Source organism: Peromyscus californicus, unplaced genomic scaffold, assembly GCF_007827085.1.
Source record: "Peromyscus californicus insignis strain IS unplaced genomic scaffold, ASM782708v3 Scaffold_7__1_contigs__length_154581171, whole genome shotgun sequence".
NCBI classification, from domain to species: Eukaryota; Metazoa; Chordata; class Mammalia; order Rodentia; family Cricetidae; genus Peromyscus; species Peromyscus californicus.
Genome location: NW_026294595.1, coordinates 57,081,296 through 57,100,537, shown reverse-complemented (window position 1 = coordinate 57,100,537; position 19,242 = coordinate 57,081,296). Strand labels below are relative to the sequence as shown.

The window sequence follows — 19,242 nt, the reverse complement described above, 5'->3', positions numbered from 1 at the left end:
CAGGGGGAAAGTAGAATGTTTGAAGAAAATATCATAAGCAAGATGCTACAGGCACACATAATTGTGAAAGATCAATAGAGAAATATTTTGAAAGAAATGATTTCACAGGTGCTAATTAATTTATTGTGTAGAGGGGCAATTACCTCAGGGAATAATGGTAGGATTAGAAGATGTGAGTTGACCTCATTAAACATCAGGACTCAAAGCATGAAAGAGAATCCTTGTTGGAAATTGCAGGTCCATGATTTCTTCCTTCCAATCCTTTGCCATGATTTTTATATATTGTGTCTTCAATAACATCAAAGGCCTTGATAGGTGCTATTGTGATGTGGAGGAAGATAGCAAGTTCAACCTTGCTCCATAGCCCAAGCCAGTCTTGGGAGGATGGAAAGCAGGCAAGCGGAAAGGAAGGAACAAAGGAAAGAAGGGAGGGAGGGAGGGAGATGCCGCGGGGAAGAGGAGACAGAATGCAAACAGACAGAAGGGGAAGATACTTCTTATCTCATTTTATTCTAGATCAAAATCCATGATTTATAGAAAACTTTAGAGATATTGGGAACTTTCTCCAAAGATTCATACCAATTCCTACAATGGTAGAATAAATCTGTGCAAAACAAATATCAATATAATAAATAGTATAAATTTAAAACTTAAACTCATCTAAAATGAAGTATGTTTTAAACTAAATTACAAAATGTTGTGGATGTTGTTGTCTATTCAAAAACCCATTTTGAGGCCTATTTTAATAAAATGTAACTGGTCACTATCATCCTGTAGTAGTGTTCAATATATTAAACACACTTATTTTTCTAAGAACTACTAGAAACTGAGACAGAATTCAGCATTTAGTTGTCACTAAATGAGCCTACAAAGGAAAACCTCTTGAATATCTGAAGCAGGGTGCTCAGGATGCAGTGTTTCACAGGTCTAATAGGTAGCTAGAATTTAAAACTAGGTGACATACTTCCCCAAACATCATAATATAGACTAGTTATTATTGTTATACTATGTTCTAAAATAGCCCATAAGAAAACACAGCAATGTGGTTGTATGTGACAATGAACAACTATGGTGCTGTAATTTGGCTAAAAATCTCACCACTCTAATGAAAAACCATCTACTGCCTTAAGGTCAATCCTTTGGTTTTTAAAACTAGATGAACTCCTTGGTAAGGATCTTGAAGTATCAATTCTTTTCTTTAAATTTCAAAGCATTTAAGGGAAAGTTCTACATGTAGGAAGTAAAGAAAAATGCAGGGAAAATTGGTATGTAGTCCCAGAGAGTTTTTACCATGTCCATAATGTCTTTAACCTGTCTAGAATACCAGTGTATGAACAGAACTGTGGACTGCTGCTATTTCTTGCCATTTCTCATCTTCACCCAGTGTCTGCTGTAAAAGATCAAGAGAAGGCTGTAAAGCTTCAGAAATATAGAAAAAACTTGAGGAGGGGCTGGAGAGGTGACCCAGAAGTTAAGAGTATTTCTTGCTTTTCTGGAGGACCAAAGTTTAGTTTCTAGCATCCATGTAAGGAAGCTAACACACACATACACACAAATAATAAAATCTCTTTTAATAAAAAGAATTCAAGGATGTTAGAGCTATCTTTTAAGAGGATATGGGGCCACATATTCAGTTAAAAAAATCTGCAAAAATACCCTCAAAAAGTGAAACTTTAACTCTTTCAGTATTTAATTTATTGCTTTAAAAATACAGTGAACATAGTGGGTGCTTTCAGTAAGTCTAGGCCAGATTTTTGGATCATAATTATTCTACTCAATGACAGCATACTTCAGAGTGTTTCCTCAGGACACCAGTTCTTACAGATTCACTGTTTACTTTCTGTTTCTTTGCCCCTAAACTACCAATATCCGGGAGAACCAACAATCATCAAGAACTGAATATGAGGGATAGAAACAGCTTCACATCCAGAAAGAAAAAGACAATAACCATTTGACACTCTCAAAGACCTCTGTGCATTCTAGCTCTGCTAAATGTAAAGCTGAATCATCTTTGGGGTGTTATCTTGATGGAATATTGTTGAAAGTCAATGAAATCATTTAGACTTGACTTTTGCAATAAGGTAGAACAGTGCCACTCCAAAGTGGCATGCATTACACAATTAAGTGAAAAGAGTAAAAAGAGAGGATAGGCATATTTGCCAAGGGCAAAACAAGTGCAGTGCAGCCCCCACTGCTAATTAGAGCAGAAGGGACTCAATGTAGAATACAGATCGATGTAAACTTTGATGCTTATTGTACATGTTTTGTGTTGCAGCCCTACTATTTTCCTGCAACTGTGACCTTTAGATATCTTACCTCTTAGTGAAAAAGTTGCAATTGTAACTTTGCTCGAAATGTTACTGAAAGTGTCTACCACTGATCAGTCACCCAGACTAGAACTATGCAGAATTCAAGTGTAAGAAATATGTGCCCTGGTTGACAGTGATACTGATATTCATTATTGCCATTTACTGTTCCCTTAAAAAAAATGGCCCAGTCAGTTTTGCCTTATCTGGTATGTGGATTTCACCAGTAGGATCTGCTGGGAAAGGAATTAATGAAACTGTTCATAAAATTATCTTCCAGATCAGACTGGATTTTGAAATTCAGACAAGAATGTTAAGGTTTTAAGAGGGAACATGTTTAGACAGGTTTTATAGAGCAGTACAATTTTGCAAAGAATGTAATCCTATCCTACATTTGCCCCACAAAGAACCAATCCCTCAATTTATTAAGATGGTTTATATCATAACACATTTCAACTTGAATTTCCATTAATTTATTTGGAAGATAACATGATGAGTAGTTCAACTCCTCATAAGTCACAGCTATTATTTAGGAAACAAAAACCGGGTTGGATCTATTTAACCATCCTTCCACAGACAATAATACTGGAAACAAGCAGATAAACTGGAGCAATTAGAGTAATCGAAGGTAGTCTTATTGAAAAAGCAATTATGTTTGGTGAATCAATTCCTATGTCCCTTTTCCCCACCCCCATATTTTCAAATCACTGGGAGACTATGTAACATAATAATCTTAAAAGTCAATTTGAGAGCTGGGGAGATGGCTCAGCCTATAAAGCTATGCAAACAGGAGGCCCTAAATTCAATGTACACATAAAATGCCTTGGACAGCCTTGTGCTCCTGTAATCCCAGCACCGGGGAAGGAAAGGCTGGTAAGATGCCAGCCTGGGCAACTCAATAAACTTCAGTTTCTTTGGGAGACCCTGTCTTTAAAAAACAAAACAAAGGTGAAAACAGAACACATACACACATACACTTACACACACATATGTTATCTGTAAGTGTATTATTTTTCTCATATGTGAAATCTACATGGAGTGTGTGTGTGTGTGTGTGTGTGTGTGTGTGTGTGTGTGTGTCTGTGTGTGTGTGACATGAAGACACAGAAGGAACTATATGGATGGAGGATGGAGGTCAAGGTCTAAAGGGAGGTAGGGGGAGGAAGAAGACAAGTAAATGGAGGGAAGTATGACAAATGTTACATGATGTTATGTCATTTTCTATTGAGTAGAATCTGTCTACTTACCTATGCATCACATATCTATTGGCATGAGAGCAGAAGGAAATTTGTTTGGGGAGGAGCAGAGACAAAGGATTGTAAGGTGACAATGAGCAAGAAATATGAGCAAAGTACAACCATATACATGTCTACAATGCTACAGTGACACTCATTATTTTCTATTGTCAGTAAACAAGTTTTAATAGAACATGCCATATCTCAGAATACAGCCCAACTCCTGAGTACAGGCCTCAGAAGACCCTCAGCAGCTCACAGTGTTTGGAACACAGGTGACCTTTCACATCTGTCTGCCCAATTCTGTCAAATCATCTGCCTGGAATCAACCCTGCACTCCTCTTCCTCAAAAGCTTGCTCTTCCCACCTCTGACAACAGAAGTCTTGTTTCTCCTGGGAAACCTCTCTTGGATGTGGTGGGCAGAGCTAGATACTTCCTCCTCAGCCTTCTATTGCTGCTATCCAAATCCATCTTAGGCAGCCAGTAATTAGCTTCCACATAGCTTACATTTCCATCTGACTTTTTTTTCCCCCTGTAGACAGAGATGACGTTTAGCTCATCCCAACTCCAGAGCTTAATCTGTGACCTGGCAGACAATAGGCATTTTATAAATATTTGCAGCATGAGGAAGTAATTGAGTCAATGAATAAAACACACACAAGAAATTGATAGTTTTTTTCAATATGGACAAAATTAAGCCATTATTATAATTTCTAAATCAGAAAGATTACTTACCCACTGATTCAGCATTTATTCTGAGTTATTGCAATACAAATGGAAGATGAAAAAGAATACACCTGACATTGCTCCTATCCTGAAGAGACTCAGTCTAGCTCATGGGAATTACAGATCCCTCATAGAGGCATGCTTAGAATTAATCATTGATCTTAAAGAGATATAACTCAAATGACTTAGAATGGAATCAGGAGAAAAGCCTTTTACAGAAATGAGGCTGGGGGACAAAGCATGAAGAACAATAGTCTTGTATGTTTTCAAAGAATGAAGTGAAGTTCAACATTGCTACAGAGGGAGTGGGAGAAAGAACAGGAAAGGAAAGGGGACTGGGTGGAGGCTGTGCCAGACGGAGAGGCTAGTCAGGTAAGAGGGCATAAGATCTACTCAAGGTCCTTACTCTGGAAGAATGTGAAACAAGCCTAGGATTTGTGTGGCCAGTCATGCAGGGGGAAATGTGCGCTGGGGAGAGAGAAGGTTAGTGGCAAACTCAGTTTGAGCATTGTTATCGCAGGGGGATCTATCCCATATGTGCATTGCAAAACTCATTTCGTGTTCTAAACTAAACATAGAGATCATTTTTTAAGAGAAACTGTATAATTTGTAGAAACCAGAATGAAAAGATCCTATAAAATAATTCCCATTTAGAAGGCTCAGAGGACCAATGTTCAAGTCCCAAAACTCACATGCAGTACACTAATACCTGTAACTCCAGTTCCAGGGGATATAGTGCCCTCTCTGGCTTCTGTGGGCACTGCATGCATGTGATGCAGACATACTTGCAAGCAAAGCACCACCCCCCCACACACACATACATTTTTTTTTAAATTTATTTTAATTTATTTTGCAATACAATTCAGTTCTACATATCAGCCACGGATTCCCTTGTTCTCCCCCCTCCCGTCCCCCTCACCTTCCCCCCAAACCCCCCCACCCCCCATTCCCATCTCCTCCAGGGCAAAGCCTTCCCCACAGACTGAGGTCAACCTGGTAGACTCAGTCCAGGTAGGTCTAGTCCCCTCCTCCCAGGCCAAGTCAAGCAATCCTGCATAGGCCCCAGGTTTCAAACAGCCAACTCATGCAATGAGCACAGGACCCGGTCCCACTGCCTGGATGCCTCCCAAACAGATCAAGCCAATCAACTGTCTCACCCATTCGGAGGGCCTGATCCAGTGGGGACCCCTCAGCCATTGGTTCATAGTTCATGTGTTTCCATTCATTTGGCTATTTGTCCCTGTGCTTTATCCAACCTTGGTCTCAACAATTCTCGCTCATATAAACCCTCCTCATTCTCGCTAATTGGACTCCCAGAGATCCACCCAGGGCCTAGTCATGGATCTCTGCATCCAGATCCCTCAGTAGTTGGATGAGGTTTCTAGCACAACAATTAGGGTGTTTGGCCATCCCATCACCAGAGTAGGTCAGTTCGGGCTGTCTCTCGACCATTGCCGGCAGTCTGTTGTGTGGGTATCTTTGTGGATTTCTGTGGGCCTCTCTAGCACTTTGCTTCTTCCTATTCTCATGTGGTCTTCATTTACCATGGTCTCCTATTCCTTGTTCTCCCTCTCTGTTGTTGATCCAGCTGGGATCTCCCGCTCCCCCAAGCTCTCTTTCCCTCAATAATTTTAAAATCCCATTAAGTTATAAAGTTGCAGGGTTTTTGGCTATTCATTGGAGCAATAAGGATAAATCTTAAAATGGGGGAAAAAACGAACTCTAAGAAACCCAGACTCAGCCAGGTGAATAGCTACACTGATAATATGAGTTCTTTTTTTTTTTTTTTTTTTTTTTTTGGTTTTTCGAGACAGGGTTTCTCTGTGTAGCTTTGCGCCTTTCCTGGAACTCGCTTAGTAGCCCAGGCTGGCCTCGAACTCACAGAGATCCGCCTGGCTCTGCCTCCCGAGTGCTGGGATTAAAGGCGTGCGCCACCACCGCCTGGCCGATAATATGAGTTCTTGATATCAGGTGATGACAATGTGTCTCTATCTTTGTGAAGTTCCTTATCATAACCCATTACCCTGGTGTAATCCTGAGAAAATCATCAGACAAAGACAAAATGTTTGCCCTAGGAAAATAGTCAACCAATATTTTCAAAAGTTTCAAGGTTATCAAACCAAGAAAAGTCTGCGAAACTGTGAAGTCACAGACAAGATGAACCTAGAGAGATAGGAACTGCACATAATGTGGTCTATATGTGGCCTAACCCCTGAATAGCTTTCAGGAAGAAAACCAAAATGTTGAACAACCTCAGACAAGTACAAAGAAAACATCTGTATTGTTTTACGGAGTGTAAAAAGAAATGCTATATGTAAAACTTAGGTAACAGAGATAACGGTATACAGTATATGAAAACAATATGCATTAATTGCCCAGTTTTACTGTGATTCTACTATTTCAGAATATATAATTCATGTTTTTAGTGTGTGATGTGCACTGGAAATTGCTATGGTTGGAAAGTAATGTTAATAAGAAAGGGAGATTTGAACCAGAACTTTCCAAAAGTATTCAAATGCATAAAGATTTCCCAGTTTGCTAAAAGGTGATGTCTATATAAGGCTCTTAGTGGAAGCCACTTAGACTTTGCCTGGTAACAAAAGCAGCTGGGATGGTCACAAAGATGGATAACAGATGGCCAAATTAACTTCATTGTGTCCTCCTCTGGCCTTATTCCATCTCTTTTTAACTTTTTGCTCTCTAGAGTCACCCTCTTCTGTAGTTCCTTGGATTTCAGGAATGACAAGATCAATAGATATCTTCACAGCAAAGGACCAGCACTACCCCTAACAATAATGAGCCTTGCAGGCAGACACACTATGATGAGATCACACCCCACAGGTGTACACTTCATGGAAACGTGTCTACCCAGTAAAGTGATGGTAGCTAAAAGGCCTTTTCCCAGAACTCTCTTCAGAACTGGAAGTCTGACAGCAGCCAATCAGACCTCTGGGCAGCTTAGTCACCTTTGTAAACCCCACCCTTTCCTTTGCTCAGTGTTCCTTTTAGTTCCCCAGGGTCTGACTTTGGCTCACTGACCTCCTTTACCTTTTCCTCAGGATATGCTACATCCATTAAATCTCTCCTCTCTGTCCTTAGCCACTGCTCATCTGTTTTACTGATGTATCAGGATGAGTGCCCAAGACTAATAATTTGGAACACCAGAGCCAGAACTTTGTCTTTAGACTCCAGTGACTCCAATCATTTAGGATTTAACTGTCTCTGATACTGTGTAATCTTACATGCTTTGTAAGTTTTCATAAGCAAATGGATAAAGATAGGTTTCAATGTTCCATGACCACTTCCATTTTACTTTCCAGACATGTATAAATATCACTGAGAATCTGAGATTCAATAGTAGCCTTACTTCCTGCTCACTCGGTCACACATGGTCTTTCCAAATCCCCTGGTAAGTTTGTTTAAATCTCTATTGAAGGACTTGTCATGCTTTGGTTAGTCCAGTTGTGGCTTGCTTCTGCTCACAGCCTTCTGCAAGGTTGGGACTGAGCTTTCTCACCTCTCCATCCATATCACTTGAATTCAGAGCTAGAATGTGATGAAAGCAGTGGGTACTAGGAGTCACCCAATTAAACACAACCATTTGTGTATTTGAGAAAGTTCTAGAATACTGGGCTTGATTTGGCTACTCAAACCAAATATAGAAACTCATCTTTCCCCCACCTTTAAGACAGATTGTGGTGATATTGTGTTCCCCAAAATATTGTGCACCTTAATAAACGTATCTGGGGTCAGAGAACAGAACAGCCACTAGATAGACATAGAGACCAGAAAATGGTGGCACACGCCTTTAATCCTAGCATTCCAGAGGCAGAGATCTGGCTGGATCTCTGTGAGTTTAAAGCCACACTGGAAACAGCCGGGCATGGCGACACACGCCTTTAATCCCAGGAAGTGATGGCAGGAAGCAGGAAGGTATATAAGGTGTAAAAACCAGGAACTAGAGCTGGTTAAGCTTTTAGGCTTTGAGCAGCAGTTCAGCTGAGATCCATTTGGATGAGGACTCAGAGGCTTCCAGTCTGAGGAAACAGGATCAGCTGAGGAATTGGCAAGGTGAGGAAGCTGTGGCTTGTTCGTCTCTCTGATCTTCCAGCATTCACCCTAATACCTGGCCCTGGGATTGTTTTTATTAATAAGACCTTTTAAGATTCGTGCTACACAGCAAGTCATTTTAAAAGCTGAATGTTGTTTATTTGAAAGGGATGTAAATATAAGAAGGCTGATTTTAAAATAGGTAAATATGTAAAGACAAGTAAGTGGGAATATACTGATAAATGCCGTTCTCACTTTAAATGTTTAAGTGGCATCATGAAGTTGATTAAATTGCTGATCCCAAGTTTCAGTTTTGAGGTTTAATTCATCTCCCAATTCTTTAATCCTCTTAAGCTGGTAGTCTATGTTGATGCTACTAACAAGAAGTCCATGTTTGTGGTCCCTTACTTTGCTCCACTCTCTCTCTCAATGTTGATCTTAGAAAGAAAGAAAAAAAAAAGGGCATCAACTTGACTTCTGAGAACGGTACATTCTTAGTTCCCCAACCTGAATCCACCCTCCATTTTCAAAGATATGCGGGAAGATAAACTTAAAACTCAGAGGAAATAATTAAAGAGTTGTAAAGGAAGTGGGTCTAGAAATAGAAGCTTATTTTTTTTTAAGGAGCAAGATTTGTGTATATTTAGAATGTGCCTTGTTACCTGGAAATCTTGCCTTGAACAAGTGAACCCCAACCTGCATAGTAAATAAACTAAGCCAACACACACACACATACACACACACACACACACACACACACACACACACACACATACACACATCCTGCAACAAAACAAAACAACAAAAAAAAAACCCTTCAAGATTTAAACAGCTGATGTGATAAGAACCTGCAGAGGAGTTGCAAAAAGTCAGAAATGCTCTAAAGCAGTGATTTTCAACCTGAGGGTCTCAACCCCTCTGGAGTCACATATCAGATATTTACATTATGGTTCATAATAGTAGCAAAATTACAGTTATGAAGTAGCAATGAAATAATTTTATGGTTGGAGGTCACCACAGCATGAAGAACTGTATTAAAGGGTCGCAGTGTTAGGAAGGCTGAGAACCATTGTTCTCAAGAGACATATGGGGTAGAGATGGCCTGGTAAGCAGCTCAAATGTCCTTCCCCTCTGTCCTTGTCTTCAGTTTCTGTACAGTACTTAGGAAAGGCAGACGGGTGCTGACTGATTCCTTCTGAAAACTTCCTGAGTCACAGTCAAAATACACACAATACAATCATTGCTAATTTACCTCTACTGCCTTTAAGTTGTGTGTATATAGTGTACTCAGCCCCCTGACAAGACATATTTATTGCACACTTTGTGTCTGCATCCAAATTCACCACAGCCAACACTTCAATCTTATGCTTTCTGGAAACTTACATATCACTATGCATGGTTGCCCTGTTGTTTCACTTGGGAAAGGGGGACATGGCATCTATGAGGAGCCACTGGGTGAAATGAAGCTACAACCAGATTGTGTTGAAAGGGGACCAGAATATCAAAGAAAACTTTCTAGGTTTGGCTATAGCTGAACTGAAAAAAAAAAAAAAACTTGCAAGATGTGGTGAGCCCATGCTGTGTAGGACCAGGCACCCTTAGAGCTGACTTTATTCCCGCTGGGCAAGGTCAGATCTGCAGCAGGATTTTTCCAGCCACAGTGATGCTTTCCTCATATCCTCATTGCTGAAATCTGAAGACCTCAATGGAAATGGACATGGCTGCACCTCATTCTCCATCGTGGGTCCAAATAACTACTTCAAATGGACGTGCATATGATATGCCCGTTTTAAGTATTATCAGCTTACATTTTGCTTCAGTTTCCCTAGTAATTCATGCCAGATCATCTCCATTTCATCAATGTGAGACGACAAAAAGATTGACCCTGGTTTTCTGAAGGTTGCTCAGCTCACAAGTGGGGATGCTAAGTTATGAATCCTGATGAGCTGTCCCTCAAAACCCATGTGCTTTCATGTTGGTTCCCCTGAAATCAGTATGACAAGCAACTTCACCTGACGATAAGATGGATCATCCTTCAGTAATATTCCATACCCCTTGCCACAGTCTTTGACCCGACTCCTTAAAACTATTTTAACCTTCGTACTAGGTCATTCGATTTCTACACTGAGTTGTTTCTTATTTTCATTTATTGCTCTATTTATGAGAAGAGGCTAAATTAAGTTTAAAAATTTATGATTGCAGCCATCTTTGGAGAAATTAAAAATAAACCCTTATACATCCGAAAATCTACCTGGTACATCAGCTCAGAAGAATTAGCACAGGACACTAAAGTAACTAAAATGTTCTTTTATAAGAAATTAGAAAGAATACAAAGAAGATGTTTTCCTGAAGTAAATGAAATTTATGGCTTACTGTACACTAACAGTAGAAATATAATACTAATGGGCTCTGCCACACTAAGTGGATTTTCTGTCTGCTCCTTTGTTTAATGTTCAGGCTTTCATATAAATCAATAGCACTTGCTTTGCAGTAAAATACATTTGAATCCCAGTAGAACACACACACACACACACACACACACACACACACACACACACACACACAGGGGAGGAAATGAGTCAGCCATTTTCTGTGCCAGGATTCAAATTCACTTTGCTTTTCTGAAAATGAAATTCAAGCAATCCAACAATTTAATTGGCTGTTCTGTAAATTACAGGCTGACAACCACATAAATAAACACAAGGAAAGTGCACAGGAATCTCCAGTCATCAGCGGTCATTTTTTTTTTTTTTTTCTTTTTTCGAGACAGGGTTTCTCTGTGTAGCTTTGCGCCTTTCCTGGAACTCACTTGGTAGCCCAGGCTGGCCTCGAACTCACAGAGATCCGCCTGGCTCTGCCTCCCGAGTGCTGGGATTAAAGGCGTGCGCCGCCACCACCGCCCGGCCATCAGCAGTCATTTTTATGACAATCTTCAGAGCTTCCTACTTATCTGATCATAAAGCACTAGATTACAGTGTGAGGGAAAAGTAAGTGTTTTTGATGAAAATGTCAACTTTTGTCATTTTTAAGTACAATATACAACTTAAATTTATGATTGATCTGTATAGTTATAAAAAGTGTGGTGATCACAGGATATCTAAAATACCTCAGCCCATCAAAGAAGAGTACCTCTGAGGACCTCTGACTTGAAGGGATAGCATTCCATTATGTCTGGTAGATAATTGTTAAATTGTGGCAGTCAAAGTGAGTGTCAACCAGAGGGAGACACATGTGCTCCAGGGCGCTCTCTTTTTCTGTCTGAATTTTGTTCTGTTTGGTAGATTTGTAATGGACTTGGATTAAAAAAATGAAAGATAAACTTATTTTCTCTGTGGATGGCACACCACCGAGATAACTGAAATCATAATGGAAGATAGAATCAGGAGACAAACTATGATATGTCAATCCAACAGCCCAGCTCTGAAAGCAGAAAATCCTATTGAGATGATAGTTTTGACTTTCATTTTGCTGGAGCAAAACAAAAAAGTCTTATAATTTTACAATGAGAAATGATGGGTGAATATGTAAATCAGTACAAAACGAGGTTCAGAAATTTTAGATTTGTAGTCAGTTTACTGTTTGTCAACAATGCATATGGATGCTATCAAAAACTAATTAGATATCGATTGCACTAAGAGAAATTAGTTTTGAGGGATGCAGGAAATTTCAGACATAATCGCCTCTTTGTTTTGTTGTTGGTTTGGTTGGTTGGTTTGTTTGTTCGTTTGTTTCACAACTGTTTATTACCCCTGTTGGTGCTTTGCACTCCCAGCAAACCATTTTCCTCTTACTTATTGCGATGTTCCACTGCAATCTGAAGAACTTTACATTTTGGGGCAACTGCATTAATGTGTTTACCATCTCAATAACACACCCTTTGTCCAGCCATCCTTCTTATGATTAAATCTCCTCACTGTGCTCACAATAGAGCATATGTTACCATTGGCTAAATTGGTCTTCAGACACACATTTCCAGCTCTTAGGAACAGATAGATGGAGGAAATCATTTAGATTTGGCCTTTTCTTCTATCATAAGCTGAAAACTCACAGAAATATTCACTAAGTGATTTGTATCAATACCCAGATGCCTTCTTGAAAGCATGGCTGTACTTCCTTAAGGCTTTAACTTATTACTGTAGAGTGGTTGTTGAAGAACAATCTCTGGGTTCCACAGTGTAAAGTTATATTAAAAATGCTTCAGTAGAACTTGCTTTCCTAAATGCTAGAATCCCACATTCTTAAGATATTTGAGAGCTAAAAATAATGAGCACCATGGCCCCTTAGGCCTTTGAGTTTAAGATTTTCCTTTCAAAATAATGTAGTTATTCTCTGAGGACATGAGGACTACTTTATTTAACTTAAGCTATCCCAAAATAAAACAGAGGAAAGAATTGGGCAATAGCACGTATATCTTTCATTGTTGTCCATTCATGCCAAAACCGCTATGTCTTGAAGAATACGAATAACTTACAATGAAGAAATATCTTTAAAATGCTACCCTAATCTTTAGACAAAGATGCCTAGGAATTTCATTAATTAATTTGAGATAAACTACAATGCAGATGAATGCATTATGTACTCATCCTTGTATAAACAGACACAGCCTTTTATAACCTCAGGACGGAAGTTTACTGAAAGTAGTTATGGGTCCATTTATATTCCACCTCCCCGAAAAGAGAATGAAAAGTGGAAACTCTCACTCCTGGGTTAGACTTCTAAGCTTCCCAGCTAGCTTCTTGGGCACTGAATCAGAGCTGTGTGATGAACCCTGAGCCAATAGCCAGGGAGCCAAGCTGGAAGGCAAGATACTGGCCTCAACAGACACTGCCTGTGTCAGGAACATTTTTGTGTGAAAAAGAAAAGAAGCCTTTCTTGGAACTAGTATTGGTCAAAATACTTCTACTCTTAGATGTTACTTGGCAGTTCCATTTTGAAGAGAAATTCTGGGGAAACGCCAGCATCTGAGCTAGCATTCTCTGTTGTGATTTGAGCAGCCGTTAGGAGTATAGCAAATTGGTGCTAGATTGGGTTGAGCAGAGCTGCTCCCTGATGGGAGGCAATGAGGAAACCCTTGACATTCCATTTCTGCTCTTCAAGCTCTTCTGCTTTAAGTTAAGGGGGAAAAAAGCCTGATAATCATGTGCCAATCAACAGGAATAATTAAAGATTATGGAAAAATTCTTTCACAAAAAGATATAAGGAAAGGTAAAAGAAAAAATATTGTCATTATTTTGAAAATTGATTTTTCCATTCTAAGATTCTGGGACTCTGCAGTCATTGACTCTTCAACTGCCTGAAGTTCACCCACGACAAAACAACACTTCCAAGATGTAAATGTCTTCCTGATCACCACAACGTTGAGACTGGCAGAGTTGAGACAAGCCTATGATCTATGGAACAGCTTTAGGGACAAATAGCCTGCCATTCAGGACATCCATCATTCATGACACCCAGAAATGGTACCTGACAGTACCTTTCATGGCAGGCGGTGTGTACACACTCTGCTTCCTTTGCTTAGGGGATGCATTCTGCGACTGTGGAAAAGGAAAGAGAAAGCATTAGACGTACATCAAAAGTATATTGCTGCCAGACATGTGAAGTAGGTAAAACTGCACTACATCTCAAAGGTTTTCTGATATCTCCCTGTCAAGAAGCAGAGCTTTAACCAATTATAGACATGTCCAATGATACCACGGACCTCTGAGCTATATAAAGCCAAAGGCCTGTTTTATCATAAAATTCTCCATGGTTTTGTTTTCATTATTAACATTAGTTTAACAGTATTGTATATAATTTTATTACATTTGCTTATTTTTTTATTGTTTGATTGTTTGTCTTTTGTGTGTGTATATGTGTGGATATGCATATAACATGATGCACGTGTCTAGGTCAGAGGACAATTTGTAGTATTGCTTCTCTTCTTTGACACTATAGGTCTAGGAGATCAAACTTGGGGTGTCAGACTTGGTGGCAAATGCTAGTGCCTTAACCTATTAAGCCGTCTTGCCTGCCCCAGATTAGTTTATTTTAAAGAAATAAACAGATATTAATCCAATTGCAAGAAAAACATGGGTTCTGAGACAAAGTATACTTCAAAAATATGCCAATGATACATAATATAGATATAGACACACATGACATGTATTTTTTCTGCCTCTGTAATTAATGAGTGTTTCAAAGGGAAAATTAGAGTCCTTCATTCATAAAAGAAATCCCAAACCCTCTTGAATTGCCACATTTAATCTAAGCCCTGCTTTTATTCAGAATGAAAATGTTAAGGTAATACTCTTCTGCTTGTCTAAAAGGTAAGCCCTTTCTTACCCAAACTGCTATGTAGCACTGTTAACTAAATACCCAGATCAGGATAAGGTTATTACAAGGTTTCACATTTTAAAATGATAAAAATAACAACATATTTCATGGTCAAAAATCATCATTCTATAATCATGTGGAATCATCTATATATTATAGATATTAATTGTTCTATTATTTAATATAGTTCATTCACCAATCAGATTTTGTCCGAGTGACTTTTTTAACATTTTATATTTATTGATACAATATAACAATACAATGTATTATTTATTTATATTTTTTACAATAATATTTATGGAAATAATCAAAACATACTGTTGCCTAGCATGCATGAAGCCTGTGTTTTTGTCTCCATCACTTCATAAAACATAGTTGTGCGTGTCTATAATCCTACCACTAGAGAGGGGGAAGGAGGGTCAGAAGTTCAAGGGCAGCTATTACCATCCTGTGACACTGAAGCTACATGAGACTTGGAAAGTTTATTTTTTTAATTACATTAATTTATATTTTAATGAGATAAAGGAAAGAGTCCCAATTAATGAGTTCTGGTATCTGCAGTGATGTTTGCTGAGAAAACCTCAAGCATAAATAGTTACAAGATATATTTGAGGGGTGGTTTTATGCTTTCCATGCATATACAAAAAGAATGTGAGGTGTAGAGTTCGAAAGAAAGTAGAAACTATTTTGTAAAGTTTTAACTTGAATTGAGGCACATTTATGCAAACTAAATTGTCCTCAAAATCATCATCCAGATGTTGTTATATACTGATGCAAAAATACATCTATCAAAAAATAAAGGTAAGAAAATGGAAACAAACATTTGGCTGCCCAAGAGTTGTTTTTCTCCTTATACTGAGGGTCAAAAGCAGGGCCTCACACACAGGCACACTCTACACAGAACCATGTGTCCAGTCCAGCATTTTCTTGTAACAAAGTTCTTTGGTACTGGTCTACATTAATATCAACTGTGTGGGTGATTAATGATTCTGGGGGAACATTCTTGCTCCAGGCATGTCAGGCTAAGTTTGATAAGTAGCTACTACCTCTGAGATTCCTTGTGTCTTTTTCCATATACACATTCTAAGATACATAGATAGTTAGTTTTGTTGTCTTTTAGTAGGATAACGATGAAACGTAATGCTTAGTTATATTTATATAAATTTATATAAATGCTTAGTTTTCAAAGCATTTTTGCGTTAACTTTCTCAGTAAATTATTTAAAGCTGTATGTACAAAATGTTATTTGGTATTTTGCACATTCTAGAATTTCCTCTTTGGGTGTTGTATGCTTACTCATGATCATGGAAACTGCTTACACCCACAGTCCATCCATTCTCTCTTTGTTACATTACTGGGCCTACATAAGGTCTTCATATTTTATACATTCTATCAGATCCTCAAGTTTCCCCTGCCTCCTACTTCCTATCTGAATTCTCCATTTAGATATGGAAAATGAAAGATATGTACAAAGTTCAGACTGTCACTGAGTTTGCATTTAACGTGTTATTTAGTGAACCTGTTAGCTCTGGTTATCAAGGCTCTGGAGTCTAGAGGAACTCATTCGCCCCAGACTCGGACTATGGAGCTGACTTTGGCTCTGAACAGCTGAAGAGCTCTTCAGATGTGCCTGACACTGCCTCAATCTCCTTACTCTTGAATTTCAATGTAAATATAATTACTCAGAAAATTAAAACTATCAGTTGCATATCTTACAATTAAAATCAGTGCTTTAATTTAGAAATTTTTGCAGGGCTTCGCATTGCATCAAGAAGCAAGGTATCTGAGGCAGAGCTTTGCATCATACCATTTTACTGCTCTTTCAGGAAAAACAACATGAATACTTTCTATATCACAGTGATATTTATTTATGTTAGCTGTTTATGTTATTATATATTGTCTGCACACAGTTAACATTAATGTAAATTGGCACCAAAGAACTCTGTTCCAAAGAATATGCTGGGCTGATCATGTAGCTCAGCAGAGAGTATGCCTGTGTGTTAGCACCTGGGTTTCATCCTCACAATAAGGAGAAAAAAAACCCACAGTAATATTATCACAGTTAATTGTGTTTTAACAATTATCTACAACATAGGAAAACTTACATCTTCTTGAGTGTTGTTCACCCTCTTCTCATCAATTTCTGGAAGAGAAGTTGATATAATTCATTAGAAATATAATGGTCTTCCTTATAATTGCATGCTAACATTTTCAAAAACATATACAGAAATATTTTGAACAATTGCCATGTGGTTATATAACAATTGTGAGGTAGAGTTGAGGACAGGGAGATGGGTGGGCTGTTCCCTTCTGAAAGGAGGATAAGTTTAAGGAAACACATGGGAAGGCCCTGCACTTGACAACCCAGATTGCCTGTCTTCAGCATCCAGAAAGGACACCAGGGAAATGACTCAGAGCTGTGACTGATGTCATCAGTCCCCCAGTGTCAGGCATAAGCATCCTTCTGTTTTAATTGAATTTCCTGTATTTACCAATAATTTTTGCTTATTTTTGCTCAAGGGTCTACAAATTTGTCACTGACAAGCCCTGCTTTCCCTGTCAGGGTATTCTCTGTGACTCTGTGGACCTACGTACAGAGCCAGTGGCTCCCAAATCTTTCTTATGATAGTGCTCAGCGCCTTCTCTAAGGCCGTACAGAGGGTTTGGAAGAAGAGGTGCTTGTGTCTGCCGCTTCACACAAGGCCATTTGGGCTTGAGTCTTGCTTTTCTCCTCACTTTGTTTGAGGTCTGTCTCTTGGTTTCTTGACCTAGTGACCCCTTCCTATTTCTTACGTTAGTCCTCAAACCAAAAGACTAATCCAATGGTCCAAAACTTAAAGAAGAATTTATCTATGAATATCAGCAACTTAAGTAGCTGAATACAAACTTAACTCACCAAAAATAAGTAGTCTTCCTATATACAAATGACAAATGGAATGAGAACGAAATCAAGAAAATAATGCCTTTTTCAACAGCCTCAAATATGCAAAATATCTTGGGGGTAACTCTAAGGAAGCAAGTGAAAGACTTGTATGATTAAAAACTTTAAAATATCGAAGAAAGAAACTAAAGAAAATATCAGAAGATGGAAAGATCTCCCATCCACGTGGATTGGTAGGATTAATACAGTAAAAATGGCCATCCTACCAAAACCAATCTACAGATTCAGTATCGGCACAGATAGAGCAGAATGTACCATGCAGTTACCCAGAGGTAGCCATTGGTAGCAAACAGGTTTCCTTCTAGGCATGAGTATGTATTTTCTATGTGCATTTATATATTCTTTGTAAAATAACAATATTGGAAAGCTTCTATGTACCAGTGTGGAAACTTTTGCTATCACATTTTTACTAAATACCACAAGTGATCCACTGGAACGTTGCCATTACAGTGATCAGTTGTAATCCTAAATGACCACAGCAACCAACACTTGGTTTATGCCTCAGGGCCTTTTAATATTTAAACTTGTATCCAACCTAATATTTTAAGATCTGAATGAGCTCTAATGGTTTGCTTTGCACATTTGGTACTCTCTCATAAGACATACTAAAAACGTATCTTTCTAAATGAGGACTATATTCATTATGTAATTCAAAGAGAAAAATCTTTATTGTTTTTGTTGTGCTATATTGACAAAATTTCACTTTGCTACAGAAGCAGATGAAGAAAAATTAGTCCTATATCCCCATCCCGAAAATGAAGAATGAAAATTAAGTAAACTTCAAATCAAAATGACACAGACAGAGGTAAAGATGTCCAAAAATGTGTTAGAGTTTTCCTGAAACTCACCGATGGTTCATTTTCCTTACTGGATTGTTATTGAATTGGGAAGAACAATCTTTTCTGCCCTCCTAACACATTATATAAACCCACAGTGCATGCTTATAGGGCACATTTACAAGGAGAATAAATGCAAACACAATGTTCTTAATCATTTGTACCATAGAAGTTGTCACCAATGAAGGATACCCATAAAAACACATTCAAGTCTCACCAGCTCTCTACAACACCAAAACAGCATTTATAGTGACCACATGTTCTCTTCCAGGCTACAAATTGTGGCCCCCATGGCCAGCTTCAGCAGTTTTCAGGAACACTGGGTCCCCAATAAAATATGAGAAGAGATCCTTGTATTCAAATATTGTCAAACTTTCTCAGTAACCGGAAAAATAATAATATTTGGGTACAATTGAACAAAATCAATTTGTTAGTTGGTGAAAAGTTTTCTAGCTGATTATTCATAATTAAAAACTATAATATTTGCTGATTAGAGCTCTTAAGAGCATGTGATGCTCTGTTATGAGGATCAGAGTTCATTTCCTAGCATCCATGTTGGGTGACTCACAAATTCCTGTAACTCTAGCTCCAGGAGATCCAATATCCTGTTCTGGCTGGTGCAGTCATACACTCACTCACACAGACAGGGACATGGACATACACACACACACACACACACACACACACACACACACACACACACACACACTAAAATTAAAAGCAATTCTTTAAATTTATATACATGTTAAAGCTATACATTTTCAGATAAGATTTACAGAGTTTTTCTTATAATTTTCTCCTCTCTTAGTAGTCATTCACTCTAAAAGAAATTCCT

The 19,242-nt window shown here is 38.5% G+C and overlaps 1 protein-coding gene across 2 annotated transcripts in view; it reads right to left on the bottom strand.

The window, feature by feature from the left end:
• Positions 1 to 19,242, bottom strand: part of Ppp1r1c (protein phosphatase 1 regulatory inhibitor subunit 1C) — a 122,842-nt gene that overhangs the window by 56,120 nt on the left and 47,480 nt on the right. For both annotated transcript variants that reach the window (XM_052725287.1, XM_052725286.1), the window contains exons 3-4: positions 16,736 to 16,773; positions 13,792 to 13,852 (exon numbers count right to left, since the gene is read on the bottom strand). In XM_052725287.1, coding sequence (XP_052581247.1) covers positions 13,792 to 13,852; positions 16,736 to 16,773 — 99 coding nt within the window. The remainder of the gene's footprint in view (positions 1 to 13,791; positions 13,853 to 16,735; positions 16,774 to 19,242) is intronic.